This window comes from Orussus abietinus, unplaced genomic scaffold (assembly GCF_000612105.2).
Source record: "Orussus abietinus isolate OABI.00-Male unplaced genomic scaffold, Oabi_2.0 scaffold106, whole genome shotgun sequence".
Classification (NCBI taxonomy): Eukaryota; Metazoa; Arthropoda; class Insecta; order Hymenoptera; family Orussidae; genus Orussus; species Orussus abietinus.
This window is the reverse complement of record NW_019394416.1, coordinates 50,181-76,859: the sequence shown is the minus strand read 5'-3', so window position 1 is coordinate 76,859 and position 26,679 is coordinate 50,181. Positions and strand designations below refer to the sequence as shown.

At 34.5% G+C, this 26,679-nt stretch overlaps 7 protein-coding genes across 9 annotated transcripts; 3 read left to right on the top strand and 4 right to left on the bottom strand.

Annotated features, from left to right (window-relative positions):
- Positions 1 to 2,157: 2,157 nt before the first annotated feature.
- On the bottom strand, positions 2,158 to 6,329 carry LOC105695405 (tetratricopeptide repeat protein 7B). The gene is made up of 14 exons (XM_012416941.1): positions 6,085 to 6,329; positions 5,706 to 5,857; positions 5,386 to 5,554; positions 5,104 to 5,286; positions 4,881 to 5,010; positions 4,669 to 4,805; positions 4,304 to 4,596; positions 3,959 to 4,147; positions 3,696 to 3,874; positions 3,172 to 3,611; positions 2,832 to 3,070; positions 2,649 to 2,753; positions 2,471 to 2,562; positions 2,158 to 2,290 (listed from the first exon to the last, which is right to left on the bottom strand). The coding sequence occupies exons 1-14, from the start codon at positions 6,206 to 6,208 to the stop codon at positions 2,158 to 2,160; spliced, it is 2,565 nt and encodes an 854-aa protein (XP_012272364.1). The 5' UTR covers positions 6,209 to 6,329.
- A 506-nt stretch (positions 6,330 to 6,835) lies between these two features.
- Positions 6,836 to 11,673, top strand: LOC105695386 (WD repeat-containing protein CG11141). Its single transcript, XM_012416905.2, has 10 exons — positions 6,836 to 7,000; positions 7,220 to 7,446; positions 7,533 to 7,688; positions 7,942 to 8,073; positions 8,269 to 8,429; positions 8,638 to 8,773; positions 8,869 to 9,172; positions 9,414 to 9,570; positions 9,722 to 10,623; positions 10,973 to 11,673. Exons 2-10 carry the CDS (start codon positions 7,222 to 7,224, stop codon positions 11,032 to 11,034), a joined length of 2,235 nt encoding a protein of 744 aa, XP_012272328.1. The 5' UTR covers positions 6,836 to 7,000; positions 7,220 to 7,221; the 3' UTR covers positions 11,035 to 11,673.
- On the bottom strand, positions 10,660 to 13,489 carry LOC105695387 (protein IMPACT-A). The gene is made up of 5 exons (XM_012416907.2): positions 13,307 to 13,489; positions 12,946 to 13,178; positions 12,560 to 12,820; positions 12,313 to 12,472; positions 10,660 to 12,143 (listed from the first exon to the last, which is right to left on the bottom strand). The coding sequence occupies exons 1-5, from the start codon at positions 13,325 to 13,327 to the stop codon at positions 11,994 to 11,996; spliced, it is 825 nt and encodes a 274-aa protein (XP_012272330.1). The 5' UTR covers positions 13,328 to 13,489; the 3' UTR covers positions 10,660 to 11,993.
- A 75-nt stretch (positions 13,490 to 13,564) lies between these two features.
- LOC105695236 (puff-specific protein Bx42) lies at positions 13,565 to 16,238 on the bottom strand. The gene is made up of 8 exons (XM_012416607.2): positions 16,103 to 16,238; positions 15,745 to 15,898; positions 15,514 to 15,681; positions 15,106 to 15,413; positions 14,898 to 15,033; positions 14,527 to 14,785; positions 14,004 to 14,385; positions 13,565 to 13,918 (listed from the first exon to the last, which is right to left on the bottom strand). The coding sequence occupies exons 1-8, from the start codon at positions 16,114 to 16,116 to the stop codon at positions 13,711 to 13,713; spliced, it is 1,629 nt and encodes a 542-aa protein (XP_012272030.1). The 5' UTR covers positions 16,117 to 16,238; the 3' UTR covers positions 13,565 to 13,710.
- Positions 16,239 to 16,744: 506 nt separating this feature from the next.
- Positions 16,745 to 23,253, top strand: LOC105695361. Of its 2 annotated transcripts, none has more exons than XM_012416867.1 (6): positions 16,745 to 16,830; positions 18,060 to 18,437; positions 18,530 to 18,936; positions 19,227 to 19,341; positions 19,542 to 19,992; positions 20,081 to 23,253. In XM_012416867.1, the coding sequence occupies exons 1-6, from the start codon at positions 16,782 to 16,784 to the stop codon at positions 21,408 to 21,410; spliced, it is 2,730 nt and encodes a 909-aa protein (XP_012272290.1). In that variant the 5' UTR covers positions 16,745 to 16,781; the 3' UTR covers positions 21,411 to 23,253. The 2 variants fall into 2 exon arrangements, with proteins under 2 accessions (XP_012272290.1, XP_012272293.1); XM_012416870.2 differs by having other exon boundaries at positions 16,783 to 17,103.
- A 66-nt stretch (positions 23,254 to 23,319) lies between these two features.
- On the bottom strand, positions 23,320 to 25,510 carry LOC105695362 (protein-cysteine N-palmitoyltransferase Rasp). 2 transcript variants are annotated; one of them, XM_012416873.1, is made up of 8 exons: positions 25,441 to 25,510; positions 25,291 to 25,335; positions 25,035 to 25,216; positions 24,524 to 24,946; positions 24,255 to 24,395; positions 23,956 to 24,173; positions 23,515 to 23,858; positions 23,320 to 23,455 (listed from the first exon to the last, which is right to left on the bottom strand). In XM_012416873.1, exons 3-8 carry the CDS (start codon positions 25,194 to 25,196, stop codon positions 23,346 to 23,348), a joined length of 1,398 nt encoding a protein of 465 aa, XP_012272296.1. In that variant the 5' UTR covers positions 25,197 to 25,216; positions 25,291 to 25,335; positions 25,441 to 25,510; the 3' UTR covers positions 23,320 to 23,345. The 2 variants fall into 2 exon arrangements, with proteins under 2 accessions (XP_012272296.1, XP_012272295.1); XM_012416872.1 differs by having other exon boundaries at positions 25,291 to 25,487.
- LOC105695363 (E3 ubiquitin-protein ligase RNF180) lies at positions 25,420 to 26,590 on the top strand. The gene is made up of 3 exons (XM_012416874.2): positions 25,420 to 25,492; positions 25,770 to 25,958; positions 26,047 to 26,590. Exons 1-3 carry the CDS (start codon positions 25,481 to 25,483, stop codon positions 26,293 to 26,295), a joined length of 450 nt encoding a protein of 149 aa, XP_012272297.1. The 5' UTR covers positions 25,420 to 25,480; the 3' UTR covers positions 26,296 to 26,590.
- The last annotated feature ends 89 nt before the right edge of the window (positions 26,591 to 26,679 follow it).

Below are 26,679 nucleotides of genomic sequence, written 5' to 3'. Positions count from 1 at the left end.
CGCAGTCCCTTTAACATTTTCTCCAACGTTCTGCCGGAAAATGTCAATGCTTTGCTTCTACTTTCCTCGCCTTTCATCGGAATCCGGAGAAAATCAATATTTTCCAGCTTTGTCAGGACCTTGCGGCGTAGCGCACCGTTATTCACGGGAATTCAGTAACTCTCGTTTCTGAATTACAATTCATTAAATGAATATTAATGCCAGGGAAAACACCACCACGCTCTGAATAGCGGGCTTCGTTTCTGTATAAATTCCCCAGCTACGGAGAAAACAACGTAGCGGCCCCCCTTGGATATTCCGCATCTTGCGATCCTACCAACAATCTCTAATACTTATTTAACTCCTTTTATTTTTCTAAAATCAAGGAACCCTCGTTCAATCCAGTTTCCATCTATTCTTCGATATTTTTCAAGGCTTTGAAATCCGACTTTTGCAAAACTTCGACCAATTTGTAAATTTAAGTGCATTCATTTCCCAAGGGGTATAAGATAAGCCTTAAAAGTCCTTTTTTGCGCCGTCCTCCGGTAACTAGAAAACTTTAATGATATTTGTGCCCATAATTATGAAAGTGGTCTAAGTCAAAATTAAAAAAAAAAAATGAGTTTATCAGTTATTTCACGCCATATTATTTCAAACGAAATTAATTCAATGTAATTTCGAAACAAAAAATATATGACTTAGACCACTTTCATAATTATGGGCACATTTATTCTCCATTATATCTTTCGGAATCCGAGGAAGAAAGGTGCTCGGGAAGGGCACATTTCTTGAAGATAGATTCCTGGAGGTGGTTTTCGGTTTTCTCCAAGAAAGATATATAACTAAAGCGTGCCCTCTCTCCTGTCTTGCCTCTCCTCTCATCCTCGAAAAACGATTACCACCACCGGTCGATCGCGTTACGCGAGTAGTCGTAACTCTGCGGCGTACGCTATGCGCTAAATATGACTCAACAGCGCGCGATTCCGGGCGTTTCCGTCATTGTTATCTATAAAGGCGGCCAGCTAGCTCGAATTTTCCCTTCCCATCGGAATGGCCGTCTTCCGAGGGGCAGTTTGCCGTGTTTCGATTAGTCATTTTTGAAAATCCCCAGTCCTTCAAAGCATTGGGCGTGCGCGGATGGACGCGCAATGCGACACGCGGTGGAGGGAGACCGAGATATCGGTAATCTCTTTAGGCCGAGAGAGAGGGAGCGAGTCGAGGTCAGGGGGCGACGGAGAGAGGCGTCCACGAGGAAACTTAATCTCGTTAGATGGAATCGAGTTAAGAGGTAAGGCCTATGACTGTTCAGGGTGCGTCCGTGCGTCTGTCTTTCTCTCTTCCTCTTTTACAGAAATTAACGGGAAGACTGCGCTACGTGCCAGGGCTCATCGATTCGCCGTTCGTCTTATTTTTATTCCCTGCAGTTATAAGGTTTTCCACCATTTAAGCAACAAATACTGTTTTCGGGTTTCTCCTCCCTTTTTTCTCGAAATTCACAGAAAGACCCCGTACACGGCAATTTTCATCATTTCAGTGGAATTACAATTTGGAATTAAAACGTCGCCCTGGCCTGCATTTCTTGGCGAAACGATGCTTTTCGTATATCGGCTGCAGTCGGTAGGCGACGTGGCTGCGTTAACGATTAAACGACTTTCAGTGACTTCTCCATTCTGCGACATACGTGGCTATTTGTATCGCGTTAATAATAAAAATGTTTTCGAGGATTCGATGGTATTCCTATTGCGTATTTCCGTTTCCCCGATTTTTCCTTCCCCAGGAATTAGCAAGACGCATTGACTGACGTCGACTTGAACAACGGATTGTTCAGCGAAATGCCATGCACGTCTTGCTATTTTCATCTGTCGCCTTCCTTGCTCCAAAGCTAAGTCGAAGAGGGAAACGACATAGACGCGGTCTAAATAAAATTCTAAGGGAAATTCCAGCATGTAGCGATTCGACGATAACTTTTTATTAAACTTTCTACACCACACCACATGTAACTATTTGTACATTATTTTAACATGTTCAACGACTCGATCGATCTGTACACCGGAATACTGTGGTAGGGTAAGTGGGGTCCTGGTGGCCCGGGGAAGCAAGGGAGGCCACTGCAGTAGCAACAGTTAGGTAAGGGATCAATTAACTTATTGTGTAACAAGGTGAGCTCTACCTCTGCAGTCACTCAAAAGTAACCGGTATCGACAGTATCGGCAGAATGGGATTGGTCGTCTCGACCTCCAGCGCCGTGGCCATGCAGTCGCTCGCAGCCTCTACCTCGCCCAGCGACTCCAAAACCTTCCCCAAATTGTACCTACGAGTCAAATTTCGATGAATTCTTCATGCCAATCACGAGGCGGGGTGTCTCGAGGCTGCCAGTGTGCGGAAGCGTGCGTGCGTCACGGCAGGTCTATATCATGAATTATTGAACGACTAATTCGCTCCCGAAGAGTCGAACTCGAGGACATTAATATTGAAGAAATATTTCCCTTACCAGGTTTGATGGGAGTTGGGATCGATCTTCGCGGCATCCCTTAAGGTTTTCTCGGCCAGTCTTTGGCTCCCGAGGTAGTGATAAATCAAACCCTGTTGAAAACAGCAAAAATTATCATTATGGATTTTAAGTGTCAATGCCTTCTATCTATTTATTTCTTAAGAAAATATATTCTTACCAAATGTTGCAGACTCTTTATGTGGGAAGGATTAATGGAAACCGCATTCTGGTAACATTGCTTCGCCTCCACGTACTCCAATTTGTGTTCGTGTAGAAGTCCCCTCTGGAAGTCGTAAAAATTATCAATCGAAGAAGCGTGGGTGTAAAACTAATTGGTATTAAGTCAAACTTTTGGACTAACTATGTACATAATATGATGGCTCAATGGGAATATATTTGTGGCTTCTTGCAGAGATAACGTAGCAGCCTCTGGTTGGTCCAGCACCAAAAACACCTCGGCCATTAACAACCATACTTGTAATTGCAGGAGCCATGCCCTTTGGGGTCCAGGTCTCGGAGTAAAAGAGCTGAGAGACGATGCTACCTCTGACAAAGCGTGCTCTACTCTAGAAGCTGCCAATGATTGTGCACGCAACGAACCTGGAAAAATTATAAAAAAAAAAATAAATAGGGCGAATTCATGAATTACAGCTATGTAGAAAATCTATTCGACTTAATATCATGATCTGCATTAGACCTACTTGAGTCCTTGTCGGACATTTCCGACGTATATAATTGAAAAACGCTTCTAGTTTCGCTTCGTTTTTCGCTCTGTAATTCATTACAGTCTACGTTGGTTTGATTCTCGTAGAGATTTTTCCACAAGTACAACATATGTTTTATCGTAGCCAGGGCCTCCACACCCCCTATGGTATGCAACTCCAAATGTGCCTTTACGTAGAGAAAATTGAGATTATCTGGATATTCTTCTAGGACACTGTTTATTAAATGAAGAGCCTCGGGGTATTGCTTGTAGGCGGAAAGTAGCAGCGTCAGCAGATGCAACGAGGAGATGTGTTCGGAACGCAGATTCAATGCAATTTTTACGTGCACCATTGCGTCGTTTATCTGACGATTTGCAGCGTATATATGAGCCAAATAATATTCTGCCAGGTGATCGTTTGGATCGCACTGCTGTGCTCTAAGTATAAATCATATTAACATATCAATTACCTTAATTAAATTTAGTCTTTAAGATTGTTAAGAGAGTAAATAAAGATAGTACTTTTGAAAACATTCCAAGGCAGTGTTAGTGTGGGTCACTTTATCTTGCTTGAGCATGATAGTAGTGGATAGTATGCTATGTCCAATTCCAATATACAAATGACATCTGGATTGCAATCCTTGTGGATTTGCCATTTCTCGTTGTAACGCCTTTTGGCTCCAATCAATACCTTCCTGTATCTGATTAAAAAAATACAATTCAACCTTTCTGGTAGGATAATTTAGGGTTGAACAATTATGTATATTCAAGTGAACAGAACTTACTGAGTTTAATTGCTCATAGCATACTCTTGCTGCTAATAAACAGGGCATAACTTTCTGCGGTGATAGCCTCGCCACCACTTTAAGAACGGAGTAAGCATGTGTATACCTTCCAAGGCTAATTAAACACAATGCATATTGAGTCCACACATGCACCTCTTCATGAGAGAATTTCATGGCCCTCTCAAATGACTGGAACATTTGATTACTAATGTTAATATCGACACACGTGTCAGGTAATACTTTCATTTTAAAAACTGCTCAGAAATAGATACAACTCTAGTTAAGTTTCTCAAGTAAAGCTATGATTACGATTACAGACAATTCATGTTGTTAATTATACTGCACCTCATATAATAAATCAACTTGACTCCATCGGATAACAACAACTGTAAGAAGGTCATAAACTGCAGTAGCGTTTTCAAAAGCCCGTATCCTGGCTTCCTTAAATTCTGGAGATTGACTGAGTACGGTATCTCTAACTGCCATTGCTTCGCTAATCAACAGAAGCAGAATGATTTCTTCGTATTCATTCCTTGGAATAAACAAATTCGGCCCGGAATATTTTTTTGGTTTCCATGGAGATTCTGACGACCCACCATTCAAATATTGATTCATTTTGCGACTGCTAGTCGTTATGCCTGATGTAAATGACAATTATATTATCCTTCAGTTTATAACTAATTGTGCAGCAGTAATATTTGAAATGATACCTGATGAATCCACAGGTAATTCTAAAGGATTGTAATGGGTCCCTCTAATACTTCGTAGAAGGATTTCTGCTAATTGTCTGGTTAATGTAAGGCGTAAACTTTGGGTTGCTGTGGACTCCACAGCGGATAAAATATTTCTGTCAATTGATTATTAAATTAAATCAATTGGAATTAAAGCACTAAGAATTTCACAGATATTTCACATAAATTACCTGTAACGATTAATAGCAGCTGTTATATTCCCAGCTTGGATATGAAATATTGGAGCTCTTTGAAGAGCTGTTTCTAGAATTGGACCAATATGCTTTACAGAACTGTATGGAGGTTGAGGAGAATATGATCCTGAAATACATGAAATCGTTTTAAAGATTGAATCCAATTTTTTGTAATAACAAAAGAGATAAAAATAAAGGAGCACAATTTAATTAGACGCACCTATGCTATTGCTGTTTATAGTAGAGGTACCAATTTGTTGTTGCAGTGCTTGCTTATCCTGATCTTGTAAATACACTAATGTTAAATCCCCAGCAATTTCAAAGCATTTAATCATCTGTTCCTGCCACTCTGCAATCTTGTACTTGGATTTTGAATTTGGAGGCTGTTTCTCAAGACACAGACCTATTTTAAAAGATTTGAGTTATTCAAATCCTACTGAAGGACATAATGTAACAATATTTTATAAGGAATAACAAAGTACATTTTACAAATTATTTGTACCTTTTATTGCAAAGGACTCAGCAATTATACGCAAACTTCGACTAGGCAAATGTTTTTCTGTAAGTGTATGCAATTCTGCTTGCTGATAATGCTTTAATGCTGTATCATACATTCCCATTGCATAATGAAGCTTTCCAAGAAGAAGATGGGCGTCTAAAACAACTGGTGCCTAAACAATAGGACACAGTACATCATTTTGATGTTAGGCATGATTAAATTTACATTATTTTTTATAGATATCAGTAATTATGTAAACCACTCAAAATTAAATACCAGAATTGCAAATCTTGTCATTCTTCAAACATGTAAGTAATAATTACCTGATTATCTTTATCATTAGCAGCAAGTAGTAAATATCTCTTTGTTTCAGCAAGACTAGTTCTACACTTCCCCACATTGGCATCAATCGGTGGTGTTTGCTCCAAAAAACTCTCTAATCTTCCCTCGCCACAAAGAAAATTTCCTAGACACTCTTTAAAATAAAGATAAACTGAGTATGATTATTTAGTTTCTAATGGTAATTATGTTATCAAAAGTTATGAAAAAAGAAATGCAAAGACGAAAAACCCTTGTTGGATTGTATAATACTTTTTTATCATATATCCACACATGTAACAAAATGCAGTCTACATGTTCATTAGCAAATGCAGTATACTATTTTAATAGTTTCAATTGACGAAGAAACAGAAAAAATCTTACCACTGCTCGGATCTAACGTTTTTAGATGTTCTGCCAATTCAATAACCTTTTTCCAATTCCCTTCTTCTCTATTCTTGTCAATTTCTGTTTCAAGTCGATGTGTTTGTCCCTTTTTACTTGTCATTGCTATTTAATGATTTTTAGATGATCTTTTGAAATAATTTGCAAACCCGTGATGACAAATTGTAGTATAGAAATTTAACCATTGATAATACACACATGCAATCGCATATTCTTTAGGAAGACAGCTGTCACTGCGGCATAAACCATAATAGTTGAGAGTTGAGAAAACATTTTCCACATAGATGATGCAAAGGAGGTAAGATGTGTTAGACAGATAGTTTTGATTGGCTGCAGAGAAAGTTCCCTCACTCGTTATTTCTCTACAGCCAATCAGAACCTCTTATTCGGGCTTCGTCGATCTGTCGGGAGGATCCCAATTGGACACTGGCCCGGTTTCATAATTTTAGTTAATCGAAGTTTAACAAGTTTATACGCGGTATAACGGGTTTATAGACGGTTTAACCTGCTGTAAACCACTTGAACTCCGGTTAACTCAAATTGTGGATCGAGCCTAAGTGCTGCTAAGTGGTAGATTCTCTACCGAGGGGGCAGCACAAGACGCGATCACGTGACCCTGCCCGTGAGCAATCTCCCAACTCATCTCTGCCCACAGTCGGATTTATCTAATCCGGTATTGAATAAATACCGACGGTGGAGACGTTGTAAGTGACACTAAACTGCACTAACCTTACTAAACATATATACCCGAACATACCCGAAACTCCGGAGATAAGATTCCTGACGAAAAATCAAAAAACCGTAAATGCAATGTTTAATGATTTTCTATTTAAGAAAGATCATGGACGGTAGATTCAATAGTACTGATACTCACTGAGGTTACCAGATTCGATAGGTAATTAATTAATATACAAGTGTAATTTTTTCAATGGTAGTGTATAAATGAGATTTTTTTAATTTTAGAAATTGTCGTTTAGCTACTTTTTGCACTTTACATTAAAATAAAGCTGTTGTTAATACTTAATAATTTTGTCATCCTATTTACTATCTTCTTTATTGCTGTACAAAAGAATCTTATTTGAAATGTACAACTCAGAAATATGTATATCGACAGGAATGTCTTCTCCTATGTGCGAGGATGGTGGACCGTTACGAGAGTGGGCCCCACTGACAATGCTCCTTCAAAATATACCCTCTAAAATCCAAAATGGCATTTTTACGCAAGATATTAATTTTACTTGCATAGATGCAATAGCAGAATTTATTGCCATTGGTACAAATCATGGTTTGGTTTACTGGTATAGTCGAGAGAAGGGAGATTTACAAAAGCTGCGATGTGAGGTAATATGTAGCTATTTAGCAAATACATTTATACTTCATCTGCAATTTAGATTTATCATTAATATTGCTACTATTTGGGTTTGCAGAATTTTAACTCGGCTATTACGTGCATAAGATTAATATCAACTGTAGATTACATGGTTGCAGCCGGTAACGATCAAGGTGTTGTCACAGTTTTTCAAATTCCAAAAACTATACCTGATTCATTACCTGATAGTCTAAAACCTAAGCAAAAGAAACAGGTATTCATATATGCATATATACAAGGTTCAAAACAGATGGGATATGGTGCAAAGGCATACCTATTTGGCCAATTAACCAGTTTTAATAGAATTTGACAGTCTATTAAAAATTTTGTATCAGAGAGGATAGCATTATTGACCCTGACTTGTCATTCATTAAATAATAGATTTGTCTTTGCATCAATTAAGTCTCGCTGATTTTGGATCTGTCATAAGATTCACTTTGTATATTGGTTTTTATTTTATACTTTAGGTTGAGCGATATAACATAGCAGATTTGCATAAAAGTGCTGTAACTTGTGTTGAGTGGTCAAAAAATGGAATGAAACTTTTTAGTGGAGATCAGGATGGCTTAGTAGTAATAACAGAAATTGATTTTTATATGGTAAGTTGTTATTTATTACATAGACTGATTTTGTCACTTACCCACAACACATATACTGATTAAATATATTTTGCCAGAATAGGAAGGGGTTCTATTAATATTTTCTAGATTATAATTATAAACAGGAAAATATATACTTACATTATAGTATTATGATGTTTTTAATATTCCATGTATAATATTTATTGTTGCTAGCATTTATCAAAATCAACAGAATTACTAAATGAGAAGTATTCAGTTGTTCAACTAAGTTATCATCAAGGCTCACTTTTGGTTTCAACCATATTTAGAACGATTGTGGTAAACATAAATCAAAATGGAAAGGTTTCACAAGTTGGTCAGAAGGAAAGGAAAACGTTAGTATATTCATTTCACTAGTTACATTATTACCCATATTATGAATTCATATGCTTATAGTCTGCCTGTAGTAATATAAATAACTGAAAGCTGAAATGTACGTAATGCTAAGTCTAATCATGTTATAGAATAGAATATTTATTCTTTGGCCCCGAAAAAAGGACTTAATCATGGCATAATTAATTATTATATTTTGTACTACTGTAGACTAGGAAAATTAGGAGCTGTTTTTGCCTGTCGTCAAAGTCGTGTTCAAGAAACAGTGATTTACGCTAGCAGACCAGGTTTGAGACTATGGGAAGCAGATAAATCAGGCATTGTCCTAAAGACATTAATTTTTAAAGTTCGTAATAATTACACTTTTCATTATATCAATACTTATTTACTATCTAAATTTGTAAATTAAAATTCATATCATCTTTAATGTCTGCATGATAGGATGCTATTCGATGTGGGTATACCGAAGTGGAGTTGTTAAATCCAACACCAGAGAGTGCAAAGAAAAATAGAGAAGAACCAACGTTTGGTGTCATGTTGCCGTTTTGTGATGACTTACTTGTAACCTATAGCAATGATATAATATATGTAATTAATCCAACTACTATTGCCATAACATCCGAAATCGCAGACTTACGACACATCATTGACGTCGCTTGTACAAAGGATGAAATATTTATATTAGAAGGAGAAAGAAATATTATTCGAATTGCATATTATCCTGAAACAAATACTTTCACATCTGGTGCGTAATAGGAAAATATGTTTATTTAAAAAAAAACATGTTTTAAGACATACTACTCATATGTTCTTATAAAAAATAATTACTCCATATTACAAATGATCAGAATTTTTAATTATGGATTTCTTACACAATCATCAAACTAATACTCAATGCTTGTGATTAATATGTTATAACCCATAGAATTAAAGATGTCTTGTAGAAATTGCAAAGTAATTTCAGATGATTCCACTTTTAATTTTAGATATGGACAGGATTACTGAATCCTTAGGATCAATTGCTGGAATTAGTAACCCTGTTACTGGAATATTAGAATTCACATCGAAGTTAAAGAAAAGTGCTATTGTGCCAGCAATTCCATTCCACAAAATAAACCCTACCAATATTATTCAGTCAATAAGGTAATTCTTTTAATTGCTGTGATTTAGAAAATTGATCAATATAAGAAATTGTTAATCAGTTATCTTGTAATATATTTTCTTGCAAACTTTGAATTTTTATACTAACTTCTGTTTATATTTCATTATATTGGATTGCATGCATGCCTTTCAGTGCTTTACCAACTGTAGCTATTGGCACTGATACAACAGTGGTGAATGCAGAAGAAGCTACAGAAATTCCACCCATAGTTCCATTAAACATTACTACTTCCTTAAGGACCGATGTTGATACAGTATCAGGATATGATCTAAGTACGCACAATGGCAAACATAACGAACAGGAAGGACACGTCGACCGTAGGCATATTTTTCAAGAAATTGGACAACAAGAATTTGAAGATGTCGTTTTTACCCCAGAACGAAAGAGCAAAAAGTCAGGAAATAAAAATCAAAATAGAACTGAAAGTAATTTATTGCCCATGAATAATGACACAAGTCAAGATTGCGTTGACGGCCCTAACGCCAATGATAACGAATCAAAGACAACTTATTCTTCTTTGCTAACACTAAGCGCAAATAATGACATAATGCTACAGTCAGGTCATAGGGATTTGGAGACAATGAAAAAAGACGTTGAAGATAAGGAAAAGTTACTTGCAGCAGTTCTCAATTTTGACTTATCAGAATATATGACTAGCAATCGGATATATTCCACTGATTCGAGTGCATCTAATTGTATCAACACAATTCCCTATGTTGGTTGCAATACACATTTAGAGATGATGACCAAAACGATTAATGAGATGCTCGAGGAAGAAAGAACTGAACAAAGTGAACATACTGACGTGGAATCCTTGGAGGATGATGAAGAAAGTTACAGAACCGAGCTGAACAAATTGGAAAGCTTAGGAGAGTGTAGTAGGGAATTATTGTCAAGGAAATTATGTGAATCGAAAACTGTCAATTGTTATAATGGAGATTCTGGTATAGACAGCAATAACAGTGTCGATTTGGGGTTTGAACCAAGTCTTAACGGGAATCAACGACACACCGAACTGGACCTTCCTCCAACTGGTAGGTACTTTTAATCATCTTGAAAAAACTGTAGAATTCATACCATATTTTCTGTATTTTATATCGCTAACATATATCATTACTTAATGCTACTTAAAATAGAAATATGCTTACCATGATGTATAATTTTTGTAAAACAGAAATACGCAATAGAACACATTGTACTATAAATATAAATTAATCGTGCACCCGACCCATTAATAATTGTTGCAATTGAATGATTTGGAAAGTATAATTTGGAAGATAAATGATAGTTCTAATTGCGATAAACTTTCAAAAGATCAAAAAACATTCAAAATTCCATAAAAGTACTGCTCTAATGGTTTTTAAAATCTTTTCCGATTTTCAGTTCTTTCACAGGGATTCGTGACATCAGGTACCATTATCGAAGAGGGCTGGGTTCTGCTATAATCGCATTGTCCAAACCGTTTAAAAATCAGTGCAATATAATTTTAACGCGATTATACTAAGAGTAAATTTAGTTTTAGAAACACTTGCAACGATTCTATTTTCTTTTTGTTAATGAATTATTATATTTATGCCAGCCCATAAATAAGTGGGGATTGTTACAGGAATATCTTGAATTTGTGGTGACCGGTTCATCCGATGATACAAATTTTTTTTTAAACGTGACTAATCTGATTCAACTTACATATGTAATTATAAATGTGATAACCGTCTTTTTCATATATTTATTACCAAGATTATCTAGGTGCATATTTCTGGAATTTGATTATGTTTATAGTGTAATTAAGTCAAATGTATTTATCAATTAAGCTTCACAAGAGAATTACTTTAAAAAATTAAGTTTAAAATAAGTGACCAAATTACATTTGTAATGCATGTTTTATTAAGAACAAAATATTTAATAAGACCTTTACGTTTGATTTGTACATTATAACGATTCAAAGAATATGTTGCATTGTATTCAAACTCACTAATCACTGACAGAAAAATGCTGAGCATTACCACGATGCATTAGTAAGCAATGGAAATAATAGTGTTATTTCAATTTGCTTCAACTGTAAATAAAGGACAGGTGGAGATATATCCAGTGTGAATTTTTGCTCCTTATCATACTTTTAAAATAGTCCAGGAGTCACTTAAATAAACCATTAGTTTGCTGAATGCTTTTAAGGAAAGGACTAATTTTTCGAAATGTTTTTTGAATAAGAAATGTATGCTTTCAATTAGGTGTAAATTTTACTTATATTTAAATTATAAATTACTGACCGTGATCCAGTATTGATGTTATTCGTTTTATATTTCAATATATATATATATATATATATATCCCATATCAGTTAGTAGTATTTACTCATTGACAAACAAGACAATTTAAAGCAAATGTATCGTAAATGTATGTTTTGTTAGTGTTTGTTTTTATTTTCTGGCAATAACTTTGCAGATGTTAAAACCTGTCGTGCAGCATTGTTGATGTGACGAAAACGATCAGGACCCAGGTGTATTCCACCATACCATCGAGATACAATAACAATAACATTTCTTATGTCAATTATCTGAAAAAATTATGTATACTTTTAAAGGTGAATATGTTTAAAAAAAAAACTAAAATAATTGTAATTAAGGCAAAGTATTAGTAAACATACATAATGAAATTAATATGTTATGACGTAGTCACAGAAACACGTTTAATCTATAACTCTTAGAGAATCTATAAACATTTACCTGCAAAAGATGCAATAATCTAGTTCCTGCTTGTGATTCTCCATCATCTTCACAATCTTGAATAAAACTCTTTGTATTTTCTTGGTATATTCGATATGCATAGATGTTATGTGTTGCATGTTGAACCTTTCTGTTTTCAAGCAATTTATTTAATACAACCCTAAAATGTAAAACAAAATTGAATTTCATTGTACTACCTCATATATTTATTAATACCATATAGTATTGATAAAATTAATTAAAATACTTGATTTCTTCTTTGGACTTAATCACAGCTGCATGTCCTTGAAATGAACTTTTTCTATCAATTATTACTTCTCCATGAAAAATTTGTGGAAGATCAGCAACATCGTCTGAACTGAACTTTGAATTTATAGTTTCTGCAGTTGGGATTTGAACGTCTTCTTGTAATTTGGACTTATCGTTGACAAATTTTGTTGAATATGATTGCAATTCACTTCTTATCTTTTCTATCCATTCAAAAAGTACATTCCGCCCCACAAAGGATCTAAAATGAATGAAACTAGAATTTCATTACAAGGTACTTCCTAATTGCATCCTGATATAAATAAAGATTGTGGGGATTATTATAAAGTTAGGCTAAAAAAAGTTATTTAATTAACAAAAACATACAGGTAGACATCATCCAGAAGGTTTCCAAGACGAACCTTTTCAGCATGACTGAGATAAGGAGCTGATATTTCATATATTGGTGGCGAAGTTGAAGGATAGTCTCTGGGCAATTTTAAGTACAACTTAACACTAGCATTTCCTTCACTTATTTGAACACTATACATTCCATTGCTTTCATCTTCTATTTGCCAATCGTTGCCGTAGATAGCTATTAAAGCTTCGATTTCGTCTGCCTAAATATTGGCATCATAATATTAGATCCTCATACAGTAAACAAATAAGTCAAGTTGCTATAGTATTTAGACAAACTTATCATTTGGAACTATCCATAGAAATTAAATTTCAAAAAATTAGTTGATACCTGTTGCGTTATGTTGTCCATTTGAGATGAAATACATTAATGAGCGTTTTTAGTATGCAGAAAGTTGAACCATCTGTTTAACCCACCAACAACCTAACCTCACTATTTTCAAATTATCTCACGATGTTATCAGTTCACAGCAGATAAACGTGATAACTTACTCAACTTACATTATAAAAGGTATAAGCAAATGTTATAATCGTTATCAAATAAACACACCTATACTATTTAAAAGTACTGCAGTGGTTATGACAGGGATTTAAAATAAACTAAGATGTTTGGTCTTTTATTATGGATCCTGAAATCAATACCTTAGAGTACAAATGAATTAAAAAGTTACAGAATTATTGCATCTTATCATAGTACATAATTTAGATGCATGAGGAAACAAAACTGATAATCAATCAGTGTTTTCTACGCTTGTCACGATCATCTCGTCGTTGGTGGCTGTCGTCTTTACGTTTTGTTGTAACATTTGAGCTACTTGCCCTTTTAGCTTGTTTTAAGAATTGATCGAGACCAAATGGATCTTCCTCATCTTTCTCAAATTGTACAGGACCAGAACGAGTAGCAGATCTGTCAGTTCCACTAAATTCCTTGTCAGGAACAAACCTGAAATAATTGTTACCCATTCATTATTTCCAATTAATCGCTATAGCTTTGTACAATTTACAGGCTTCTAATTAACTCTTCAAACCTGTTTGTTTTCACAAGCTTTTCCAAATCGTCTCCATAATTATCTTTATCGATATTTTTACTAGGTCGATAGATGTGTGAACCAATGGAACTAGAGTCTCGCCATGGTTTATCGTAAACATTGTACTCATCATCATGTCCATAGCCACCATCAATTCCTTTAGTGGTATTAAATAATCGTTGATCAAATTGAGCTTCTCCAGAATTAGAAATGCTCTTTGCTGGCAGCCCAAGAGCAATTTGTTCACTGATATCTCGTTCACGTTCTCGTTGTAGACGGGAACGCTTATCGGGTGCAGCTCGTGCCAAGTTCCTCTCACGAGCACGATCTTTATGACGTTCTTGTCTTAACTGATCTCTCTCTCTTGTTTCTTCTGCTTTATCTAAAAACCAAGAATATTTATACACTTTTCTTAGCATTTAATTTGTGTTTTTATAACATATATAAACCAACTGTTAAAATGAAAACTTCCAATTGAAATCATATTTTAATGTGGCCAAAGTAAATGGATGATATAACTAACCTAAAGCAGCTACAGATTTTAAACCAGCTCGTTCCTCTCGTGCTTTCTGAGCAAGTTGACGCAGATGATCTTCCTTTTTCTCCTTTTCTTTCTGTGCCAATTTCTTCTCAAGCTGTGCTCGCATTTCAACTGCCTCACGGGCTTTTCTGTCAGCGATATAAAGTGCTTCTGCTAATTTGGCAAAGTTTTCATTGATGTGAACTTGTTGTAGTCCTCGACCATCAGCAGCTAAACGTTTATCTAATGGTATAGTATAACCCTAAAAGTAATAACAGAATCTTTGCAATAGTAGTTCCCTGCAGTATTAGCGTAAAGACCACATAAACCTGGTAGCATATTGAAGGGAACTAAAGGATTACGGTTTGCAGTACCTTAGCATTTTTCCAGTTGCTAATACATGGTGGTATTTTCCATTCTTTTTGTTCTTTTACAGTAACTTTCCGTGTAGGAGAATGCATTACAGGTGCTGGTGGTGATGGAGGTCCTCTTGGAATCTTTTTGTTAATCCTAAAAAAAGAGCTCCGTAACAAAAAAGTCTCCTGCTTAAATTTTATTCAATATTCAAAAAATGAATATTACTTGAATTTCGGTGGTTCAATTGGGTCTACTTGGGCTTCTACCATTCTTATAACCCTTTGTTTTGCACCCGAATTAAATGACTGTCCTTGTTGCGATGGAGTATATCGAATATATTGAGTTGGAGCTTGTTTCTCAGCACATCTAACTGGCATAGCTGCTGCAATTTTAGACTCTGTAATTTTTTCTAAAGCTTTTCTTGTCCTTTCAGTGATGTCATCTATTTCTTCCTCAATGGGCCGCTGTAAGCTTGGATCATCTTCAGTAGTTATTTCTGACGGCAACAAATCACTTAATTTGCTATATACAATCTGAAAGGTATAGAAAATAAATTATTAATTACTTAAAAATTTATAAACTTAACAATACAGATTAATGGTAAAATTTCAAAAGCATTTTAAGAAATGCTACCTTGTCTTTTGCATGGCCTTGCCTAGCAATAACATCATATTTAACTTTTCCTTGGGCATCGAGCTGAATCGAAAGAGCATTGCTGGAAGCTTCTTTTCCTTTCATACCCATCCCAAGTGGGTACTGGGCGACGTGTATTTCTGGGAACGCTCCACCATCTCCAAAATCCTTTGAAATAAATAAGTTATTAATTCCGTTAACTCAAATAATTTTTGTATTAATTCTATTTACCTCTGTGTTCCTTGGCACCCATCCTTTACGTTGTCCGTAGGGAGGTGCGGTAACCACTGCTTTAACCAAAGCAGACACTGGTCTTTGGCGTAACTTTTGTTCTCGTGCCTCATCTTCTCGATCCCAAACCACTTGACTTGGAGCTGGAAGTAGACTGAAAAGAAACGAAACAAGTCACAAGTAATTCTGTAAAAAATGTCAAGGTACTACTTGACTTTACTGATTTTAAGTCAGTGCGTGTTCTTACACCATTTCACGTATGACTTTATCTTAAAAATATTCGATACATTAGCAATTTAATCATTACAGAAATTGCATTTTAATGTCAGGTAATATGTAACATACGAATGAAACGAACCTTGTTAACGACATTTTCTATATATTGACAGAATTAACACGAGAAAATAGAATTCAGTCAAACAACTAGTAGTGTCATGGCGACACGGTGTGAAGTAAACTCATGGACGTAAGCAGCGTAAGAATAATGTCGGAGCCCAAAGTTCCATCTTTCACCAGAGGGAGAAATCTACGTGTCGGAAAGGGAGAAGGTAGGGGGCCATATTGGTCAGCCAATTTATCAGCCTTCTAATTGGTAGGTCACCGCTTCATTTTTCCTGTTAGCTTTAACTTATTTATTTTTGCCATTCCTCTATATAAAACATAATTTGTACCCGTTTTTAATGCTACAAGTTCACATATTGTACTTCACTTACTATTTATCTGTTCACAGCCCGCATCGTTTATTGCTCGCTACTCCTAAAGTGACAACTAAGTATCAGCTAATCAGGAAGCTAAACTTTTGGCTGACCAATATGGCTACCTTCTCATTGTTTACGTGTTTGCCCCTTATTTACTCCGGCACTTATCCCTCTGGCTTGGGCTCTGTTCATATATTCTTACGTCCATTTTATAGTTCGGCTTAAATTATGCCTAGGTTGGCAACAATGCCGTGACAGTTCGCGTAGGGGGCAGCAAGCAAAAGCAGTTGTAGACAGATGGCAGTGAAATGAGGGTACGCCGCGAAAGTGAACGACATAATGAATACTAAAACAAGTTTGAAATGCGCTCGTAACTTTTATGATGGAGGTAATTGTAAGTTCCATTAAATCGATAAGTGACATTGTGCCGGTAAAATCGATGGTTTTGAAAAGGGAGCATAGGACTTCGCAAAAATCGAGACGCGATGAGCTTGAAAATCCGTCTGCTTCGCGTCCTCATGGCGTCTGCTAGTTTATTGCCGCTACGCCGTACGGCTTGTATTGTGGGACCATTTGTCTCAAAACAACGATGCCCTCCGGTTCACGAGTATCTTCCGTTCCTTCTCTTCGCAGTCGCTACCTATTTGGATCGAAAAAATCTGTATGGCTCCGAATTGCCGGAGAATTGTCCAGGGCGTTGTCAGGACCTGACGGCTTCCGAATGTCAAGATACGCGAGCGGCCGAATAGTATACAATAACTCCATTTTTGACGAGAATCGCGGTTCACTGAAAGAATATTGGGACCGAGTCCCATTAGCGAGATCGTATTCCGATTTTCCTGATCCTTCTGTCGAAACAGGACTTGAAAGTCGGTTGACAAACAGCTTCAAATTGACTAAACGCACGAATGCGATCTGCGAAGTGTTTGACGTTTCTACGTCAAACGTGGGCCCGCCACCATGGCTCGGAATTCAAAATGTCGAACGCCAACAAACTCGTTGCGAATTATCTCGGCGCGAGAAAGTATCTTGTCATTTAGCCTGCAGCTCTGAGATGTTACGGAGATGAATTTTTTTAGTAAAATTCCGAGGAACAGTAAAATTTTGGCGATATTAAAGAAGTACGAAACTAAGCGCCATTATATGGAACGATTTAGATAAACGACGAAATGTTCGCAGAGTAACAAGTGAAATATTATTTTTATTTCTTTCTTATGTCATGCAAATATACAGGCTAACGTATCGTTCAGTTAATGTGGGCAATGTTTTTTAATTTTTATCCTCTGTTGCTAGTCATAGTTGTTTCATAATTATTGCTCTATATTGCATAGTTAACATTGTATTAAAATTATAATTTTGGATTTCCGAAAATCCCCATTAAAATCGCGATTAGATGTTAAGTTATTTATTAATTTAAACAACATTCTTGTAATAGGATGTAATGTGGTCATAGAATTTAAAGTTCATAATAGTGTGGGATTAATGCACAGAATTTTTAACAAAAAAGGTATTAAAGTAGCATTATTTAATACGAAATGCAGAAACATTTTGAAGGACGTTAAAGCTATTTTTTGTGACGATAAGTATTTTATGATCTTGTTTTATATTGTGTAATAGGTAATATGGGAATGGATAGTCCAGCCGCTTTGTTGGATATGTTAGCAGAAGTAGCTTCGCAAACTCTGAATTCCGAAAAGCATGCAGAGCCAATGGGAACAAACAAGACTAAGTCAAAGTCAGAATCGGTCAGACGTAAAGCCCAAGAACTGTCCTTTACGTTACCGCAACTTCTTACAATGCCGTCTACCCAATTGGTTAAACAGTTCACCATTTTTACTAGCGATGAACTTAAAAGACAATATTCGTATACGTGCATGCTTATACCAGATTGTGGACAAAGATACACAAGTTTTGCAAGCGAAGGTAGAGCCAGAATGTCAATTAAAGCTCATTTAGCTGATCACTTAGAGTGCCTAAAGAGAGACAAAGAGGCGTGTAAGTATGAGTTAATATGATATAACTGATCATTTATAAATAATGTGCTGTAAGAAATGCTTATTTACTGTTTTGTAATACTTATTTTGTAGATTCAACATTTGTTGCAACTACTATAAAATATCGTAATTCAAAGACAAGTTTACAGAAAAAAACTAAAGTCCAACAATTAAAAAAGCCGCAAGAATTGCCAAACAAGGAAAATAAAGACGTTAAGTTGGAAAAATCAGGAACTTATTTACGAAAAATTTTGTCAAATGAAATAAACAAGACAGAAACTGAAAAATGTAATAAAATAGAAGCAGCTACTAGGAATAAAGATTCTTGTACATCTGATTCTAAAAGAATGCAAGAAATAAATTTGAAAGTTTTGGGGGATCACAGTTATTATGAGCAAGCAAGGAAACATTCAACCATTTTAGTCAAGGACGAGAGTCCTTACGAAAAAGTAATCGAAAATTCCAATGATATCACAGTAAATGGGGTTTGTGAGGAGAATGTAAGCATACATTTTTTTGCGTTATGCCCTGAAAAAAATTAGTTTGCTTATAACTTAGTATTTAGTAATTGAAAGATAGCAAAATATCAATTTGTGCATGGAGATGATTTATTGATTAATTAACCTTAAGTAACCTGAAATATGATGTAATACATATGAAGATTATCATAAAGATTATATCGTGAGGTATTAAGGTTACTGTAGCGTTCAGTATTATGGGACCACCTAACCTTTTGAATCTTTACTACAGCTACGTGTACTTATGTAACAGCTAATATGTTTATTTATAGATCATGTTAATGGTGGTTGAAAGTGACAGTGTTCACATGCAGGAGGTTCCATATATTGCTCATAAATTTACTGATTACTCTAATCAACGAGATCTTACTAGTGGTTATTTATCAGGTATGTTTTTCAATTTCAACATTTTGTATTATTTTTATTGTATACAATTTAAGTTTATTATTATCTGAGCAAGAACATAAATAAGGTTAATTTTCGTTTCAAAGGTTTGAATGAAATTTTGTAATCTTATACGATTTGTTTCTTTTTATTGGTGTATGAAGTCTTATATTAAATTGTATCAATCTTTTGTTTGTGCTTAGAATCAGCATCCTGGTCAGAAGAAATTTATGCTAAAAATATGGAAATTATAACTCCAGCTAAACCTAAGGGTAAAGCAAAATTTATTGGTACTAGCAAAGAGGAGAGAGAAATGGCACTAGAATTAATGGAACGAATTAAGAAAAAAGGAAATCCAAGTGGAGGCAATCTACAGTGTCGCATTTGTGATCCACCTCGGAGTTTCACAGCACCCACGACATTAGTGTCACATTATCGCAGCCATGCAGGAATAAAACCCTACGAGTGTCGAATTTGTAGAGCAGTATTTACAAGAAGACACAGTCTTAAATATCACATGTTAATCCACCAAAATCAGACGCGATTTACATGTGCAGATTGTGATAAGAAGTTTAGACATCCGTCACATTTTAGAGAACACCGACGGCGCCATACTGGTGAAGCACCCTTTGGATGCGATGATTGTGGTCAGAGGTAATTCTATTTGTGGTAAAAATTTGCCCACATATCAGTATGAATTTTATTTTTTGTTTATAATAAATGACGTGTACTTATTTATTAGGTTTAAAACGCGAAATACATATAAACGACATCTAAAGACACGTCATGGGAAAGTACTTACAACAACTGGGGAACTGCTGCATCTTTCAGAGGAGGACTTTCAGAAAGTACGAACTAATAAAAGGAGAAGGCCAGAAAATTCTATATCAGAAAATACAATTGATGAAGATGTAACCGCACCTCAAGCAATCATTCATTTTCATAATGACGAATCTACTAATTATGAGCACCTGGAATCCAAGATCGGTGAACAAGATTACAATGATGAAGCAAATGAAAATGTAAATCAACAGTACTATCACAAATTTGGGAATAATAATGAATCTCTTGAAAATAAGACTGATTATGAGACTGAGATAGGTGTAGAAAATGATAATCTTAACTACATTGAAGGAGACATAAAATATTACAATGAAACAGAGTTGGAACGGGATGGGGAAGTATACAGGACGTCGGTAGGAATTAATACATATTCGTGTGAATTGGAAATAGTACATGGCGAACAAACTGCAACACATGACCAAAATTGTGATACACACAAAAATGATTCCTTGTATAATAAATTGAATCAAGAAGGAGGCAGTGGTGAATATTGCAGTGAAACACAAGATGATGAAAAACAGCAAAAATTAACGGAATATGAAGAAGATGTGAATTATTTTGGGGGTGATCACGAAGTTGCAGAACTCTTAGTTAAGTGCAATCAAATACAGCGCCTCGATGAAAAGTTAGATGCTGATGTCCATGTCTTTGCGAATACTTCTCAAAGTGAACAAATTATTGAAATAGGAGATGATAATAGCGATCACGGAGAAAACAGAAAAGATGTACGTAAATGTGAAGTTCGTATGATTTTACCAGAAAACACAGATAATGAGTGTATTTTTTTAAAAGATGATCTAAAGGAGAAATCTCTTGAAAACGGTCATAACCATTTAGTAAGGGATTCAAAACAAGAAAATATTAATAACCGTTTGGAAAATTTCGTTTGTGAAACTGAAGATATTCCAGCAGAGGATGTTCAACAAGTTTCAAATATTGTGCATAAAGAGAACTATAAGAAAAGGGAAGATGAAGATGTTAACGTCCCACCCAGTCAAGTAAAATTTCACTGTGAACAAAAACCATTTGGTTTACAACTGGTGAAAAATGGAAAACTTGCTGTATTCAAACATGCACAAGCATTCAGTCTTATTCAGGAAGGCAAGCAGAATGCAATCCTGCTAGTGCCAAATGATGATACAAAAAGCAACTTGTTACGAATCGATAGAAAAAACATCATCATTAATGGCATTAAAGCCTTGCCTAATGTCGCGATTCCACAAAAATAACGGACATTTGATTTTGTCTCATGTAAGTTTATTTTAAGTAATATATTGTACTGTAAGACGATTTAGATTTTTGATTCAAGAACATGATTACTAAAATTCTAAAAATTTGAATCAAAAGCATAATCGCATACATACAAAAATACATATTTTTACACTAAAATACATTTTCAATTTGATTCTATATTTTTTCTATATTACTTTATATTGTAATTTTCATAAGTCACTAACCGGAAATGCGTTATTATGTAATGATATTACTACTAACTGTTGGTAACTAAGTTTCTTGCGCATAAGGAAACGTCACGGCATAATCAAAAATTCAACGTGTTCAGTCACGAAGTATTTTCTATTGCCTTTAATCGTAAGAAAATACAGATGAGAAATATTAACATTGTTAAAGTACCTAAACTATGCCATTAACATATTTCAATATTGCTTGTGCATAATATCCACATTTGTATAAAGGGGAATACACGTGGAATGAAAATGTCCACGGATATTATGTATATCACGCATGAAGATGAAAGTTATTTACCATTAACTAAAATAAGTAAAGGACAAAAAAAATAACGTTTGTTGGGACTTCAAGTCGTAATTTAGTGCAGACATCAAATATGCATTTAATAATCATTTTATGTAGCGTTATTATATGTGATAATGAATAGTTATTGCATACTTATGTTTCAATCTACTGCACTTGTTTACTAAGAACGCTTTCATTATGGAAATGTAACTGAATCAGCTCAAAGTGGTCTTCCAGTTCAAATGAAAAAGATATATTTAGCTTTTATATATTATATTTCCACTTTTTCACATTTTCACAAATACTCTGTAGCTATAATGAATGAAATGAAATTTTATATGACGAGATTTGTGAAAAAAAAAAGGAAAAGTTGATCAAATCCGTATATGATTTGTAACAAAAGGAAACTGTTCAGTGTAGTATAATGTTTTATTGTGTTAAGTTGTTTAAAAATACGGAGCATAATGTATTTACGGGGATATATCACCAGGTTGGCCTAATTTTTTTATTCAGCATTTAATAATACAATTATTTCATGAATGAACATTTATAAAAATATTGGACATGAAAATTCTTTTCATTCATGCAACACCACGTCAGTATTTCATTAATTTTGTTTTGTACTCAATGCATAATATGTAAATGAATTCCTTTCTAAGAGAGTACTTATGAATGAGATATTAATAACCATAGAATCATACGTTTTTTTATTCCATTAATAAATCTTATTGAGCAAATTAATTTATCTTATAAGAATATGAAGCCATCTTGAAGTAAACTATAAAGATCATTTATTACAATGTTATTACAGAAACTATTTAAATTTCAGTGTCTTGAAATGTTTTATGTTCAAAATTTGCATAAGCCTAATTACTTGCTTCAATTTAGTACGAGTTCCGACTCTCGAGAACGATAAAATGATGAATGAAAGCATTGATTTAATAAAATATAATGCTACATATGTGTAATTCATTACACAAATAAAGTGCCAATATTTTAGTTTGAGAAAAAAATGTGCCTTAGTGCTAACGAAGAGCAATTCCAGGATAAGAAATGGATTGTTTCAATTATAAATACACTAAATTAAGTAGTAATATACAAGTATAAATATTAACGTAATTATATGCGTAAAGCTTATCACCAAGTAGTATATTCATTATTTATAATGCGTCCCTAGGAGACTATCTCAAAACAGTGATTACATTATAAAGTCAAATCATGTAATCATTGGTTGCATATTGTATTTTTATACATATTTTGTACTTAAGTTGAATAAATCATAAAAAGGAAATGCTGTTATGCTTTTCTGTGCAATGTGAACACCTATTTTATTAAAAATATTAAAAAAATATATATTGTAATTACACTGGTATTTTATTCCTTACATATATTGATTACGAAGTGTGCCATGATTAAATATTACTTTTTCCATAACCGATAATTTCCATTATTTTGATATCGGTGGACACGTGACAGCAGCAATGCAAAATAAATAATACTAGTACTTTTACATTCCATGGATCTGAAAGCAAAATGTTTTGTGGAAGAAGAAATGTAACAACATAAAACATTAGAACGTACCGTGAATTGCTCTGTATACAAAAATGTTTCCAATTTCTTCTCCAGCAAAAAAATAAAAATTTGATATAGCAGACATTGCAAGAAGAGGACTAGCTATGGCACAATGAAAACGTCTTGTGTTTTTCCAATTTAAACATTTTCTCTCGAATTCAATATACTTTAAGGACTTCCCTATTGATTTTGCTGTGTCTTCGATTGCCAATCCTATAAAATTGAGACACGCCCAAATAAAAATAAACATTTTCATCCCATGCCACAGAAATACAAATCCAAAGCATAAGAATGATGCAACTAGTTTTTTACATGGTATTGTCAGTTCAGTTACGATTGGGATGTAAATGTATCTGGAAATAATAAATATGGTTAGTTTTATGGTAAACTTAATACTCAATGGAAAGAAATAATTCCAAGCATTTATATCATAGTGATTTCTTAACCCACTTAATCAGGAAATTGTATAATCCTCTATCAAAGTGTTTCCACATGTCAGAATATAAATGAATCCGTCCAATACATTTAGGAGTTGCGGGAGCATCAATACCGTCTGTTCTGCTTATTTCACCACAAATGCCATAAACTACAACATACTTATTCAAAAAATATTGCCCCATACAATATCCGTATCCATAAAATGCCCATGCATCTAGATTTTCAACTATCTGCAAAACAAATATCTTTAAAAACATTTAATTCTTCAAGATATGAATAATGGTTGAATAAAAAATAAAAGGTCATCTTACTTGAGGATGATATTGCAGTGCATTACAATAAATAAAATGCATAGCAAATTCTGTAAAATAGAGCCAAAAGCCATAACGAAGCAGATTGAATAGAAGTCTGCTCAATCTTGTAAATGTCCAGGATTCAAATTTCTTGTTAATCTGAAGATAAATTAAACTGTTATAGTAAGAAAACTAACTAAAAAACGGAATTAATCAAAAGAAACATGATATATTGTGCGTTCAAATTTATGTACTGGTTTGTTATTTATGGTAGATTTTATACGTACTCCTTGTAAAAATTCACTGTACAACAAGACTGGGCCTAAGAATAATGTAGGTAGATAAAGACAATACGCAGCATTTTGGGAAAGTTCTTTTAAGAATCCGAGCAGATTCTTATGTTTGTAATTTACAATGCTATCAATGCTGTAACTAATGCTTCTCAGTTGAATCCAACAAATACCAATGATGAACATATAGTACTCCTCTTCATTTAATTTCAGCCAATACTGCACTGGTGAGTCTGACATTTTAGTTAGATATATTAATGCAAGGGAGGACAAATGAATTATCCATGATAACGACTTGCTCCTGAATGCCGTTAGTAGGCATGCTATACATGGCTGGATTAACATGCACAGCATTCCTACTATTCCAACAAAGTACGATAGGAATAGAATCGATATGAGAATGTACCATATACATAATACCTGAAAAATATACATATGAATAACAGAAATTGATTCAATTTATAAGTGCAAATAATAGTAATTAATAGAGGAACGATAATTTATATACATTTGCACCGAATGAATATTTAATATATTGACCGATGAAACAGTGCACAAAGATCCATGGACCTATTTTATACATAAGTGGTATCCAGGTATTCCATTCAACATCAGATATATCTTGTTTTCTGTCTAACCACGACCATCCTGGCCCGAAATCATTGTACATATCATAATAGCCATCAAAATCTAAAGAACAATATTAGATAAATAAGTGTCGTTTTCTTGTTAGATCTGAGCTCAAGGGCACATCTAAGTCTTACATGATTTCGCTAGGTACACGTTGTAGATAGAATAGTGGACTGAACCTATCCAAATGAAGAAATAAAAGCCACTTTCGTACTTATTTAGAGTAATAATCGCGGCACGTTTCTTCATTGTTGTTTTGAATTTTCCCGCGCTGATTGGCTCACCTTCGGACTCCGACTTTTGGAACAATCACGTAAAAGAGCAATGCCAGCGAGGGTGAGTAAATATCTTGTTTATTCTTCCATATTGTGGCACAATGTTGCTCAAATAGGTACCTACAATATTGTTCTTGTGTCTTTTACTTACAGTATCTTAATTAAGATCAGAACGTGGTTAATCCCGTAGTTTTACATTTTCATGCTTAGGTTAGGTTTTCTTCTGCACATTGCTATATGTAATGAAGCATAAGGAATTGGAAGCGCCAAATTTAAAGGCGATTCATTATAGTTCTCTAGTGGGTTGCGAAGATTATATTAATAATTTTTTGTTTTAGGTGTCGGAGGTTAAATGCAAACGATGTCGTAAAATTCTTTTTACCGAGGAAGCTACGCCACTGCTTACTGGTCATGGGGAAGTCAGAGACGGATCAACGCATTTTCGTTGCAGAACAGGCACACGGGAACATATTCTATTCCTTTCCTTAGAAAATATGCCAGATTGGATTAGAGATATTGTGAATAATGTAAAGATATTAATTCTGGATAAATATTGTAGAGATACATGTCAGTATCTGTACTTTTGTAGAAAATAAGTGTATTTTTTAATTTCAGGAATTTTGGGTCAAAGGGAAGATACAATGTCCACATTGTCACTGTCGTCTAGGATCCTTTGATTTTGTCAGTCAAACAAAATGTGATTGCGGTGAATTTGTATTACCTCCTATTTGGATAATTCATCAACGCGTAGATAGGTACTCTGACGTTGGGTCTAATTTACCGGTTCTTTCTATGCCACGGGCACGTTACAATCCAGGAGGTGAAGGTTCGGTACAACATTCGAGAGTAGCAAATGGTAATTGAAATCTGATAACTATTAATAAAATTTATCAAATTAACATCATTTTTGGACAAAATTCTAATGGAATGCTGTACACTAGAATGGTATTTCAAAAGAATCTATAGCAGAACTCTTAATTCTGTTGATAGAATCCATCTTTTAATTATTACGTTACGTAAGTACAATTATAGATAAGTCTCTATTTTATATGTATTTATTGAACAATGTTATAGGCTAAATCTGTAAATTTTACTGGGTGTATATTCTGTGTACGATACAGGTCATATCCAAGTAAAACATTTTATTTGTAACAACTTATAGAACAGTATTTTTCATTTCCACGTATTTAATTTTGGTATAACTACAATGAAATAATTGTCATTAAAAATGGTCTTTTTTATATCAGC

Bases quoted from the DNA above. Each gene is read 5' to 3' on its own strand.
- LOC105695405 (XM_012416941.1), bottom strand. From the start codon at position 6,208: ATGACAAGTAAAAAGGGACAAACACATCGACTTGAAACAGAAATTGAC. The intron at 2,563-2,648 runs GTAAGAATATAT...TGTTTTCAACAG, and splicing joins TAAAGAGTCTGCAACATTTG to GGTTTGATTTATCACTACCT. The intron at 2,291-2,470 runs GTAAGGGAAATA...TTTGACTCGTAG, and splicing joins CCCAACTCCCATCAAACCTG to GTACAATTTGGGGAAGGTTT.
- LOC105695386 (XM_012416905.2), top strand. From the start codon at position 7,222: ATGTCTTCTCCTATGTGCGAGGATGGTGGACCGTTACGAGAGTGGGCC. The intron at 9,571-9,721 runs GTAATTCTTTTA...CATGCCTTTCAG, and splicing joins AATATTATTCAGTCAATAAG to TGCTTTACCAACTGTAGCTA. The intron at 10,624-10,972 runs GTAGGTACTTTT...TCCGATTTTCAG, and splicing joins ACTGGACCTTCCTCCAACTG to TTCTTTCACAGGGATTCGTG.
- LOC105695387 (XM_012416907.2), bottom strand. From the start codon at position 13,327: ATGGACAACATAACGCAACAG. The intron at 13,179-13,306 runs GTATCAACTAAT...GCCAATATTTAG, and splicing joins TGGACAACATAACGCAACAG to GCAGACGAAATCGAAGCTTT. The intron at 12,144-12,312 runs GTAAATGTTTAT...TAATTTTTTCAG, and splicing joins GATTATTGCATCTTTTGCAG to ATAATTGACATAAGAAATGT.
- LOC105695236 (XM_012416607.2), bottom strand. The intron at 15,682-15,744 runs GTAAATAGAATT...TTTATTTCAAAG, and splicing joins GGGTGCCAAGGAACACAGAG to GATTTTGGAGATGGTGGAGC. The intron at 14,786-14,897 runs GTACTGCAAACC...TATTACTTTTAG, and splicing joins GCAACTGGAAAAATGCTAAG to GGTTATACTATACCATTAGA.
- LOC105695361 (XM_012416867.1), top strand. From the start codon at position 16,782: ATGAATACTAAAACAAGTTTGAAATGCGCTCGTAACTTTTATGATGGA. The intron at 18,438-18,529 runs GTAAGTATGAGT...CTTATTTTGTAG, and splicing joins AAAGAGAGACAAAGAGGCGT to ATTCAACATTTGTTGCAACT. The intron at 18,937-19,226 runs GTAAGCATACAT...GTTTATTTATAG, and splicing joins ATGGGGTTTGTGAGGAGAAT to ATCATGTTAATGGTGGTTGA.
- LOC105695362 (XM_012416872.1), bottom strand. From the start codon at position 25,405: ATGAAGAAACGTGCCGCGATTATTACTCTAAATAAGTACGAAAGTGGC. The intron at 24,947-25,034 runs GTATATAAATTA...TATATTTTTCAG, and splicing joins AATATTCATTCGGTGCAAAT to GTATTATGTATATGGTACAT. The intron at 24,396-24,523 runs GTACGTATAAAA...ATTTATCTTCAG, and splicing joins ACAGTGAATTTTTACAAGGA to ATTAACAAGAAATTTGAATC.
- LOC105695363 (XM_012416874.2), top strand. The intron at 25,959-26,046 runs GTAAAGATATTA...TTTTAATTTCAG, and splicing joins TTAGAGATATTGTGAATAAT to GAATTTTGGGTCAAAGGGAA.